The following is a 13,474-nucleotide window of genomic DNA, read 5'->3' as shown; positions in this document are numbered from 1 at the left end:
TAAGTAGAGTCATACAATATTTGTCCTTTTGTGTCTGGCTTCTTGCACTTAGCATAATGTCTTCAAGGTTCATCCGTCTTGTAGCATTCACCCCTTTTTAAGGCTAAATAACATTCCATTGTGGATGGACCACATTTTGTTTCTCCATTCATCTAACCCTGCCCGTTTGTGTCTAGAGCTGTTTTCACACTAGTGATTTACTTAAATGGACATGGAGTCCATATGTCTAAATGTACTGGTTTGCTGTTAAACGAGGTTGTTGCTTTACTTTTTTTCCCCTCACAACTTTGTAATTATTGCTTTAGCTGTGTGAAATTAACTTTAAATGTGCAAGCAGGTAATTGTGTAGTGCAGAGACTTATTACCCAAATAGGCCTAGATTTTTGGTTAAGAATAACCCAGCATCAGCACCCTGCTTTAGATTGCGAACTGGGAAATGTTCCATTATAAACAAAGAGAAAGACTCTCCTACTGAAGAGAACACGTTCAAAAGATCTGGGAAAGTCACTTTCGTCTCCCGGGCCACAGGGTCCTCATCAGATCGAGAATCCACAAACTATGAGACAAATCTGTTCTGCCTGTTTTTAAGTAAAGTTTTATTGGAACACATTTATGCTCGTGTGTTTACTCTGTGTCTATGACTGCTTTTGACCTAAAATACTTACTCTCTGGCCCTTTTGAGAAAAAGGTTGCCAACCCTTGATCTAGATGATCCTTTTCCAGTATCCCTTTGACTCTAAAATCTGTGATGATTGCTAGGTGTCAGAAGGAGTGAAGAAAGAATGAAGTCAGAAGGACACAGAAATGGAGGTTGAGGCACTGGCTCTTGACGAGGCTTGAATGTAAAAATGCCTCTGTCCTGTTCAGGTTTAATCCCTTTACTGTAGTCCTGATTCCTTCTGCCTTCCTGTCTTGCCTCAAGCACCCACGGCTGGAGCTGCCTGGGGACGACTTTGATTGCACAAAAAATCCCTATGGTCTTCCTCTTCTGGAGCACATGCTTAGCTTGTGTGAAATCCTTCTATATATCAGTTGGAAAACCCTTTTCCTTTGGTAGGAAGGAAAGAGTGTATAACCCCTCCATCTTCCCAGGCCCAAGGAATTTTGTGGAGGAAAATCGGTCCTCTGTGCTCACGTGCTGCTCTGGTCTCCCCCAGGGAACATCCTGGAGAAGACAGAGCCCCGTGCTCAGTTTCCTGGGTGCCCTGCACACATATCCCTCCCCGTTGCCGTTTCACAGCATTTCATGATCCATGCTAAAATGTCCTCCTTATTTAGGTGGATTAAATTCACAGGCTGTTTGTTTCATGGGCTGTCATGTTTTAATAACACAACAAAAATTGTCATTATGCAGATTTCTCATGTTGCATGCCATATTTTACCAACATATTGAGTTCTTGCTCTCTGTACTTACAAGTATAAAATTCTCCCACTGGTTTTATTTTTATTTATTTATTTATTTATTTATTTTTGGCCATGCAACACAGCTGGCAGGATCTTAGTTCCCCGACCAGGGATTGAAAATCCCAATCTCCCAATTCATCCCACCACCACCACCCCCCATCAGTTTCCCTCCTTGGTGTCCATACGTTTGTTCTCTACATCTGTGTCTCTATTTCTGCCCTGCAGACCGGTTCATCTGTACCATTTTTCTAGGTTCCACATATATGCATTAATATACGATATTTGTTTTTCTCTTTCTGACTTACTTCACTCAAAATATATCTTATTTCTTTGTGGCATGTAAGTTCTAGCAGAGACAAATAGGGACAGTGTGATACAGATCTTCCTAAAACATATCTGAGCACACGAAAAAGTTTTGGAACTGACTCAAGTTCAAGTTCATGCTTCATCATTTTTTTGAGATACTGGGCCAGTGACTCATCTTGCATGTTAACTCAGTGTCTTCATCTTCAAAATGGGAAGGATGTTGGGAAAGTATAAACAGATTTGCTTCTCTAATTTCTTGAAAGCATCATAGGCAAAAATGGTTAAATGAGATGCCACTTCTAAACTGTTTAGCACCTGGCTCACAGGCTGTCCATGACAGCTATTATATAATTATTAATTTCAGATCTCTGTTCTCAGCACAGGTATAGTGTCTGATAGCCATTCACACCACAAATATATATCAATTGTCTGCTGTGGTCCAGGCGTCATTGTACTGAGCTTTGGGATACAGGAATGAGACAGGCAGTCACATGGTAGGCTCTGAAAGAGTAATCAAATGAGTGAATGAATACAATCAGTGTCCTCAAAAGATGAACTGATCACTGGAATTTCATTGGTATTTGTAGTAAAGCTGGGTTCTCTGTACCTTTTCTTTTGTCTCTGTTACTAACAGAAGATGCACTAAAAACTAATTTGAGGCACCCTAAAGAATCAGCCACACCTCTCCCACCCATCTTCTCCCTGGGGCCGCCCTGGAATGCAGCCACAGAACCTTTTCCCATTGATTTTGCAGGTGGCTGTGGTTTGCTGCTTTCTGTCCCATTAACCTCTATTTTATCTGTCAAGAGTGGCATTCCCCGTCGTTGAAAGCAGCAGTTGGCCAACCCAGTGTGCTTGGAGTCCTGTTTGATGGAGCATTACAGAGAGCAAAAGAGAAAGTTTAACAGATGTGCTTCTCTAATTTCCTGAAAGGATCACCGACAAAACTTGCCCTCTAGCAAAATGCTTTCGGTTTGCATTAAAATAACAAGAATTTTTGGCCACGACAGGGGAAGTGAGAGACCAGGGAAGAACGGTCCCGTATTTCCTGGTTTCCTTTGGTTCCGTTACTACTCATGGACTACAGTAAGGTTTAAAACATATTAACTTAAACATCTGCTCTTTTCTAGTCGCCTAAGGTACTCAGAAAGATTTTTTCTCCTATTACTGTAAAACACAGTGCTAATTTCTTATTATTGAGCGTGTGGGTTTTAACAATGGAAGGAATCGTGCTCAGGAAGAAGAAAAATCTTTCTTCTCCTTTGAAGAAATTCGAGGTACATTTACATTTATAGTTTCATGAAAAAAATTCCCTTTGATATCTAGTTAATTTTGTTAACTGAATTTCTAACAGACATGTGTAAAATATACAAGGAATGGTTTCAAAATAATGCAACTGATGTGAGTGATACTCAAGAATCGGTCTTACTAGAACATAAGCTTTGTACAACCAAAGACGCTATCTGTCTTGTCCCCTCATTGGTCTCCTGTAACATTGCAACACAAAGAGTAGGTGCTCAAGACTTACCGATGGATGTTGACTATCTCACATGTCTATACACCAGTGTAGATGAACGCTTGAAGAGAAGGTCTTCAGGCTTCCAGCTCTCAAACTCTGGAGGTGGTCACACCCAACCCCATCTCTTGCTTACATGCACAGTGGCATCCATCTCTTATTTGAATGATACTTTCACGAGACCCAAATCTGCTTACATTTCTCCATTACATTTCCCATCCCCCTGGTGCAAATACACTCTTCCCTGGCCTCCCACATTCAGGCTTGGTTAGCCCCTGCTCATCTGCCAGGTCTCACCTTAAATTTCGCTTCTAACTTAAGGCTCTCCTTCACGGACCTCACTGTATAAAAGTCCTTGGGATTTGCTGTCTTAGCATCCTGGATGTTTTTTCTTCAAAGCACATATCACAACTATCATTATATAAATATCTAAGTAATTATTGTTTAATACACCCTTGACTAGACGATGGCTCCTTGATAGCAGGGGCTGTATTTATCTTTTTCCAAAGTAGGTCCCTAGCATCCAGTGATTCCTAGTTAGAGTGGGCGGTTAAGAAATATTTGTTGTGGGAGATTGGGACTGACATGTACACACTACTATATATAAAATAGATAACTAATAATAATCTGCTGTATAGCACAGGGAACTCTACTCAGTACTCTGTAATGGCCTACATGGAAAAAGAATCCTAAAAAAAAAAAAAAAAGAGTGGATATATGTATAACTGATTCACTTTGCTGTACACCTGAAACTAACACAACATTGTAAATCAACTATACTCCAATAAATTTTTTTTAATTTGTTGAATTTATGAAAGAATTGAGGGAGGGAGAGAGGGTGGGAAGAAGGGAATCAAGAATCAGGGGAAGGATGACTTAGTGTTTCTTTAGATTTGCCTAAAGTTTATTGACACATCTTGATCTTACTACACTGATCTTGACCATTTTTTGTTTCTCTGAAGATATGTGTGTGTGTGGTATATGCTTTTGTATATTTTTTTGAAGTTAGATTGATGGGGTGGCCATATTTCTATACAATCCAAAATACCAGAGTAAATCCTTATTGATTTAATAATGATTTACTTTATCAATTACTTAGCAAACCAACATCTTCATATCTGAAATGGAGGAATAATTTCCTTTTAAATCACACTGATCATTAGTTGCTCATTTTGGATCTTAGCCAGTTGCTAAATTTAAACCACAAAATGTATAAATCACACACATAAACTAGCACGTGTAATTAGCAGCAAGATTGTGTAACATCCTCAAACATTTTCTATGATAGTACACTTTTTAAGTACCTTTATTTGGTGTCCTACCTTTCCATTTTCATATGATGGATGGTTGGTCTGCTGAGTTGACTACATGTTTTATGACACAAACAAGAAAGGCTCCAGAAACATAACAGTTATTAGAAATGACACATACACACTTACCAAGGCAAGGAGTTGGATTGGCCCCGGGAAGATGGTAGCATAGCGAGGGTGTGCTGAAGGCTCTATCCTGGCTCTGGGTGTTTCAGGGAATGGCAGGGCGTGGGTGGGTAGGTGGGTGGGTTAAGCCTCTAACAACTGAAGAAACTTCACAAACCCTTATCATGTTAAAGAAAAACAAGAAAGACTGTGTTCATTTGCTCTTCTCTGAAATTGGGTTCCCCAGAGCCGAGACCCTGAGATGAGGATTCCTGTCCAAGGGAATCAAGGAAATGAGCCGAGGAGAAACCAGTAGGAAGTGGGAAAGCAAGATAGTGAAAGCATAGACACGAAGCAAGGGTGCAATTTCAGGTGAGGTCCCAGCCTCAGTCTGGACTCTTACGAGCTCTGGAACATTCACGCCACAGCAGAGTTTGTCCCACCTAGAGGCAAGAAAGAGGGCTTTCAGACTCCTGCACCAGCCCGTCATTGGCTACCAGTCCTGCCAGGGGTACTTCAACTTTCTGAGAGTTGGAGCAAAGTGGCCCCCCAACTCACGGGTCCCGTGAAGAGGGTTGCAAGTATAAGCTGTTAGGAGCAAAGTACAATCAGTAGCTGATGGATGAGAGCCCAGAACCAGCAAAGGGATCCAAAGGAATTGGGTGGAGCAACTACACCATCTGCTACAGCAACCCTGCCAGTTCAGAGCCCCTGAGATTTAAACTTACGATATTTTATTGACTTTTCTAGAGGAGAGAAAAAGTTACACTGTCTTTCCTGGGTTCTCTGATAGTCAATGCTTTAGTGGCTTTTTTTTTTTAATCTTTATTTAACACACGTGGCTACTGTTACATACACTATTATTATTATTTTTTTTAAAGAATATGTTGGGGGTAGGAGTTTATTAATTAATTTATTTATTTTTGCTGTGTTGGGTCTTCATTTCTGTGTGTGGGCTTTCTCTAGTTGTGGCAAGCAGGGGTCACTCTTCATCGCGGTGCGTGGGCCTCTCACTATCGCAGCCTCTCTTGTTGCGGAACACAGGCTCCAGACGCACCGGCTCAGTAATTGTGGCTCACGGGCCTAGTTGCTCCACGGCATGTGGGATCCTCCCAGACCAGGACTCGAATCTGTGTCCCCTGCATTGGCAGGCAGATTCTCAACCACTGCACCACCAGGGGAGACCACATACACTATTATTAAATAGCCTCACCAACTACTTTTTCTTGAGTGAGTGTCCAATAATTAATAAAGAATTATGTACTCCACTTTTCATGTTAGGTCATGGGAGATCAACACCTTATTATTAATGAACAACTGATTGTGTTCTGTGTTATGAGCCTTATACTGAATGGACTGACCACAGATTTTGCTGACTTTTTGGTTCTAAACCACCTGCCATCTCTTAGCTACCTATTAATTCTCCCTCCTAGATTTGTTTAGTCCAGCTAAAGAATAATTCAAAATGGAGATTATTCCCAAGGCTCACAGCTACATTAGCCTATGGTTATCAGAAAATCTGGTCCATGAAGGAGACTCTGTTACCCTTGAAAAGACTGATTCTATCTGTCAGTATTAATGGAGGTCGTTGTGCCAGTGAGACCCAGCCTGGGGTGGAGATGTGCTTTTTCAGGATCTATTGTCCTTTTAAACTGAACACACTCTGTACAAAGCTATAAATGCACAGTTGGTTTGGGAACTTCTCTCCAGAAGTTCTGTGTCAAATAAGACTGGAGTTACTCTTAAAATCCCATACTTTATTTTTGAAAGACTAGCTGTCTGCCTACTTTGTTTCCTTTCTTTCCCTCTTTCTTTTACCTTGTCTTTCATTCAGCATTTATTTACTGAGTGCCTACTGTGAGCCAGGCACTGTTGTAGGGGTACAGGAGGGAACAAAATATACAAAGGTCTCCCAAAATTGAAACTTTCATTCTAGTGGGATAGACTGAAGTTAAACACACGCACACACAATATTTACAAACCATGGCAAGTGCTACACAGGCAATAAATTGAGGTGAAGGAATAGAGTGACTTTGATGAGACAAGTTTGGGGGGGCAGGTAGATTCCATCTGAGAAAGCTCCAGCTCTCTAATGATCTGGAAGTAGAATTTTTTGGGTAGAAGGAATAATGAGTGAGAAGCACTGGAGCCAATAACAAGCCTGATGTGGTCCAGAGAAGACAGCCAGTATGGCCAGAAAGAAGACAAGAGGGAAGGTGGTCATGAGGTCTGAGAAGTAGACAGATGCCAGCTCATTCAGGGGCTCACAGGCCTTTGGAAGGAGATTGCATGTTTGAGAAATCATTAAAGGATTTTAAGTAAGAGAGCGATTTAACATGATTGATTGTTGAAAAGATAGCTGCCCTCTTTGCTGTTGATGATACTATAAATAAAAGCAGGGAGACAGGAAAGCAATGACAGCAGGTAAGACTGCCGGGGGTTGCTGTAGGCGCTTGAGGAGTGGAGGCACACAGAATAAATTGTGGAGAGAGACGCAAGGGACTCGTCACTTGCTATACAGGTGAGTCCTTGGGCAGGTTACTGAACTTTCCTTGGCCTTAGTGTCCCCATGCGAATGGTGGGGATGATACTCAGGTACCTACCACATCGTGTTCTTATGAGGATTAAATGTATTAATATTTACTCCATAAAAGCTCTTCTACAATTCAGAGCAAATAGTAATCAATCTGTGTTTGCTATTTCTTAATTGTTATTATTTATTATTGGATATGGAGAGGGAGAAATCAAAGTTGAAGGCTGAACATATCCTATTGCCTGGTACATAGGTAGTGCCCTAGAGTACTTTTAAGATGTGGAGGCTCTTGGTCTAATTTTGTTGCTATTGACTTATGGTGACTACAAGCCAATGACTCAAGCTTTGCCTAACCTCACCTTCTTATCTGTAAATGGGGCACATGCTAACTACCACTTCAGTAGACTTCAGTGAAGATAGGAAGTCAAATTGCATGCTATACCTAACAGTCTTTGTAGTTTTCAATAGAGAAGTTATTAATGAACAAGGTAAAAATGACTGACGTAAAAAAAACATATGGTTTTCAAACTATGGTTTGTATGTTCAATGACTGTGAAATCCAAGCATCTGGTTGTATGTGTTTTAGCTAATGTAATGGATAAACAAAAACAAAAGAAAAGGGAGAAAATGGTTGTTGTTGGAGCATTGTCCGATTTCTGATTTTCTTAAGACTGACTAAAAAGGGGATTCAATTAGGGCAGAAAAGACAATGTTGAATGAGAGATATAGAGGACTTCCTTACTGTACATGCAAAAAGAATACCTTGAATGTTGTTTTAAAAAAAGGATTAATGAATGAGGAAACCTATTCCACTAATTCAAGTAGGATATTTTGGGTCAGTGAGTTATTAGTCTTAGAACCTGGCACCCAGATTTGAGTCCTGACTCTGAAAGGCACCTCCATTGCTTCAAAGTTTTGGCAGTTATGGATAAAACTGCTATAAATATCCAGGTGCAGATATTTGTGTGGACACAGGTTTTCAGCTCCTTTAGGTAAACACCAAGGAATGCAACTGCTGGATTGTATGGTAAGAGTATGTTTAGTTTTCTAAGAAACCACCATACTGTCTTCTCAGATGGTTGTAACATTTCACATTCTTACCACCAATGTATGAGAGTTCCTGTTGCTCCACATCCTCGCCAACATTTGGTGGTGTCCATGTTCCAGATGTTGGCCATTCTAATAGGTATGTAGTGGCATATCATTGTCATTTTAATTTGCAGTTCCCTGATGACATGATGTGGAGTGTCTTTTCATATGCTTATCTGCCATCTGTATAACTTCTTTGGTAAGGTGTCTGTGGTCTGAGGTGTTTGGCCCATTTTTTAATCAGGTTTGTTTTCTTATTGTTGAGTTTTAAGTGTTTGTATATTTTGGATAACAGTCCTTTATCAGATGTGTCTTTTGCACATTTTTCTCTCAGTCTGCAGTTTGTTTTTTCATTCTCTTGACACTGTCACAGAGCAGAAGTTTTTTTAAATTTTAATAAAGTTCAGCTTATCAGTTAGTTCTCTCATGGATTGTATTATATCTAGAGTCATTACCATACCCAAGGTCATCTAGATTTTCTCTTATGTTATCTTCTAGGATTTTCATAGTTCTACGTTTTACATTTCAGCCTGTGCTCCATTTTTAGTTGATTTTTCTGAAGGGTGTAAGGTCTGTGTCCAATTTCCTTTTTTTGCATGTGGATGTCCAGTTGTTCCAGCACCATTTATTGAAAATACTGTCTTTGCTTCATTGTACTGCCTTTGTTTCTTTGTTAAAGATCAGTTAACTATATTTATGTGGGTCTGCTTCTGGGCCCTCTATTCTATTGCATTAGTCTATTTGTCTATTTTTTCACCAATATCACACTGTCTTGACTACTGGAGATTTATAGTAAGTCCTGAATTCAGGTAGTGTCAGTCCTCTAACTTTGTTCTTCTCCTTCAGTATTGTGTTGGTTATTCTGGGTCTTTTGTTTCTCCATATAAACTTTAGAATAAGTTTGCTGACATCCACAAAATAACTTTCTGGAATTCTGATTAGAATTACATTGAATCTGTAGATCAAATTGGGAGGAACTGACATCTTGACAATATTGAGCCTTCCTATCCATGAACATGGAATATCTCTTCATTTATTTAATTCTTTGATTTCGTTCATCAGTTTTATAGTTTTCCTCATAAAGATCTTATACTATTTTGTCAGATTTTTACTTATTTCATTTTGCGGGATGCTAATATAAATAGTATTGTGTTTTTACTTTCAGATTCCACTTGTTCATTACTGGTATATAGGAAGCAATTGAATTTTATATATTACCCTTGTATCCTGCAACATTTCTGTTGTCACTTAGTAGTTCCAGGAGTTTTTCGGTAGATTCTTTCACTTTAGCATTATTCTTCAAAGGGATCTCCTCCTTAGAGTGGCCCTTTTGCAGAAACTATATCTATATTTAGGACTTACCTATATTTTGAATTTTTTTCTAAGGTACCTCATTATGCATATGAGTTTGGGTGATTTAAATCAGAACTAATACCTTCATCTCTCCTATCCTGATTGCTATTATTCCTCCTTTCCTTCAGCCATGGGAGTGAGCACCGCAGTTGGGGAGAAAAGGTTTCTGTCACTAGCTAGCAGGAGACATAGGCCTTGAGACCCTTCTGAAATGCACCCAACTATTCCAGCTCTCTTCTGTCATGGGATAAGTTTCAGCCCTTGTTAGCATTCCATTTGAGTGAGTGTCACATTTCTCATGAGTATTTCAGTTTCACTTTGGTACACCAGGAACACACACCCTGGGAGAAATAACAGAACCTCCTGTAAAATCATCCTGATCTGTGCCTGCTTTCTCTCCTTCTCTTGTATCCCTAGGTAAGTGTGAAATCGGTTGGGCCTACTACTGCACGGGAGCAGGTGCTGCCACCGCCATGCTGCTATGCACATGGCTGGCTTGCTTCTCAGGCAAGAAACAGAAACAGTACCCATACTGAGATGGAGCCACCAAGAGCAAACAGAGGAGAAGATGGGCTGAAGGGGCTGGGAGGGACTGAAGCATCCAGGTATTCTCAAAAGGCGGAATAGTGGTTCTAAACCATACAACACTAATGAAATGAAACCCAGTGGAATTAAAAACAGTATACCATGTGGAAGGATTGTGCAAGATTTGTGCAAGAAATGTAGAGCATGGAATGATAGAGAAAAATGGACCAAAGGCTAAAAATATTGCAGGGTGTTGGGTGTTTCTATTCCACAGAGTATTGTTGATGTAGAACACACACATACACAAAACAAATCTATATATGCAGCAAACAAGGTGTTTTCTTTTTTAAGGATGATGACTCAGAGAATCAAAAGGGCTAGTAGAAACAGTATTAGGTTGGGAAGCAGGGTAACGCACAGACGTTCCCAGTAAGTCATGGCACTTCTGAAAGCACATGAGCACATACAGATGTAAGCATCCACACACATGCCCATACACAGACATTTAAATTGTTGCACAGTCTGTATGAGAGGTTTAGCAGTGCATTACTCCTCTGTTTTCTTTTTTAATACACATTTAAAATACCATATTATCACTTTATAAAGTATACATTAAACCTAATAAATGGACCAATAAGCCACTCTATCAGTATTTTGTATACTCTGCATAAACTCTTTATGCCCTCAACGTGTTTTCAGTGTTTATGCAGATCTTTAGAATTAAGCCTTTGTATTTCAATATTATTCAAAAAATATGCAATATTTCTCTGAGTAGCTTCTGCTATGGTATTCTTATGAAGTAAAGGGGCAACTTTCTGTCCACTGTAGGAGAGAAGTCAGTTGCAGATGTGAGAGTAATGAGAGACATTTTCCAGTCACTAGATCTTGTTTTCTTTCGTCCATTATTGTACTGTGCTGTACCACATTTATTCCAATATTCATTTTGTAAAAAATAAAAACGTGCTATTTTGTTTGTATTTGAAAAACTCTGTGAATAAATTCTCTCTTTGATCAGTAGCTCAATGTGTCATAGAGTGTTAATTCAGTTATGGGGTTTGCTTTTTTAATTTCCTAAATATAGCCTTTCAACTCCAACAGTCCTGTAAAGTTTCCATTTCATTTTTAGGCCTCCTATTCATTCACCCACTAGTCATCCAACCAGGAGTTATTCTCAGCTCACAAGGTATTACAGGTAAGACATAATTCCTGCTTTCAACTTAAATTCTTTGCAACCAGAATTCTAACTGCCTGTTCATTGCACTTCAATCATGATCAAATCCTCATGAGAGAAGAATCTCAAGTCTATTTTGGATGAAGTTTGAGAATATGGACAATATTTAGAAGTGGTTGAAGGCAACGAAAACCAGGTTATGGTTCAGTCTCCATGGATGATGACAGAGTGGTCACAAGCTGACAGTGATGTGCTGCTTCTCCACTTTCTACAAGGTGCTGCATTTCTTTGGTGCTTCTGCGCCAGGGGCAGTTTCATACCTCTGTTCTTTCAGGGATCTTGGCCATTGAGAAAGATTCTTTCACACTCCTGTTACCAGCATAAAGCCTTGACTAGAGAGAAAGATTTGGACCCTTTCACAACGCCCTAACAGAACCAACTCTTTCAAAAGCAAAGATTGGATAATGGATACATTTTTTTATTAGGCGATGCTGAGTAAGCATCAAATCCTTAAAACTTCCATTTCAATTAGTTTCTAAATTATATACTTTTCATATTTGGAAATTGAACATTCTGGCTATTTTACACATGTAACTATATTTTCTATTCATTCTATGCACATTTATCATTTAACTTGAATATCCGAATATCACACTTGCTTCTGACACTTTTAATCATCCAGGGTGAGGATTGATGTAGCCCTGGAAGAACAATACAAGACTCTGGCCAATAACATTCTGGGCTTTCTGAGGCTTTGTTGCTATGGAAAAAGTCACTCTGCTCTCAGATGCTTAATTCATCATGCACTGAATGCCGTTTGATTGTGTCTCATTGTCCACTGAGCAGGGGCTTCTCCATTCTGTGGCTTCCTGCCAGGAGGAGAAGATTGCGCTTTACTTCCTCAATTAGCCCATCATTTTCATGTATTGCTGGTGCTTTTCAAATTTCTTTAACTGTACCTTCCTGTCAGAATAGTGTTATGACTTCTTAGCTCTCATTATCAAGTTGGAGTTCTCAATGGAATTCATGAAGGTCTAATTTCTTGGACAGATTTAATGATAACATTGTCATTTTTATGTAATCCTTAGGGTTTTAGACATTAGTGAACCTCACCAGGATAAAAAGCTGATCACTCTGACATGATCAAGTCAACTGGCAAACCCTTGGATCTCTATTCTGACTGGTCATATTTTTCTTTGGTTCAAGATGTCCCAGCATTTGATGAAGAGCATCTGATGTATTAAGAATTATACTAGGGCTTCCCTGGTGGCGCAGTGGTTGAAAGTCCGCCTGCCAATGCAGGGGACACGGGTTCGTGCCCCGGTCCGGGAAGATCCCACATGCCACGGAGCGGCTGGGCCCGTGAGCCATGGCCGCTGAGCCTGCGCGTCCGGAGCCTGTGCTCCGCAACGGGAGAGGCCACAACAGTGAGAGGCCCGTGTACCGCAAAAAAAAAAAAAAAAAAGAATTATACTAAAAAATAAAGAATTACGTATACAGCTTTTCAAGTGAAAATCAGGATTCATCAAATAATATTAATAATAACAATAATATAAAATCTATGAAAAGTATATATTCACAGGCTGCTTACTGATGTACACATAAGGGACCAAAAAAGCTCCATTCACAACCTCATAAAGCTTTCATTGCTTGTATATGCTTTTGAGGTAAGTGGGGAGTTTTCCTTGTTTTTAGGAAGAGAAGATGATGCATAAAGAAGTTAATTGATGAAATTGAATTGACTCTTCCAATTTTCAACAGATTTGGGTAACAAATAGTTCTTGAGCTTCTACTACTTGCTAGGCATTCTACTACTATATATAAAGCACTCTATAAAGTACAACCCCTGTTCTCAAGTTGCTCCTAAGCTTGTGGGGGAAAACGAAGAACATCAGTGATTACATGTCCCATTATGTCAATTGACTCTCAAAGATAAGGAGGAAGCTTCTCCCAGGTAAACTGGAATCCTTTACCTTAATTTATTTATTAAAGATAAATTTAAAGGGCATAAGGAAAAGAAAGATGATAAATGATGATTTTCTGCGCTTCAGAGACATCATTAAGAAAACAAAAAGGTAAGCCAAAGACTCGAAAATTACATATCTGGCAAAGAACTTATATTCTGAATAACTCTTTCAAAGAAATAATAAAAAGACAACTCA

The 13,474-nt window shown here is 39.5% G+C and overlaps 1 protein-coding gene across 1 annotated transcript in view; it reads left to right on the top strand.

Annotated features, from left to right (window-relative positions):
• The window catches only part of LHFPL6 (LHFPL tetraspan subfamily member 6), a 208,044-nt gene extending 196,886 nt beyond the window's left edge, over positions 1-11,158 (top strand). Inside the window, exon 4 of the mRNA XM_082602429.1 lies at positions 10,034-11,158. Within this exon, the coding sequence (XP_082458555.1) occupies positions 10,034-10,152 (119 nt within the window). The 3' untranslated portion in view covers positions 10,153-11,158. The remainder of the gene's footprint in view (positions 1-10,033) is intronic.
• Positions 11,159-13,474: the final 2,316 nt, after the last annotated feature.

This window comes from Mesoplodon mirus (assembly GCF_964341445.2).
Source record: "Mesoplodon mirus genome assembly, chromosome: 17".
In the NCBI taxonomy this organism is placed as follows: Eukaryota; Metazoa; Chordata; class Mammalia; order Artiodactyla; family Ziphiidae; genus Mesoplodon; species Mesoplodon mirus.
Note: the sequence above shows the minus strand (reverse complement) of the source record. Positions and strands in the feature narration are given on the sequence as shown.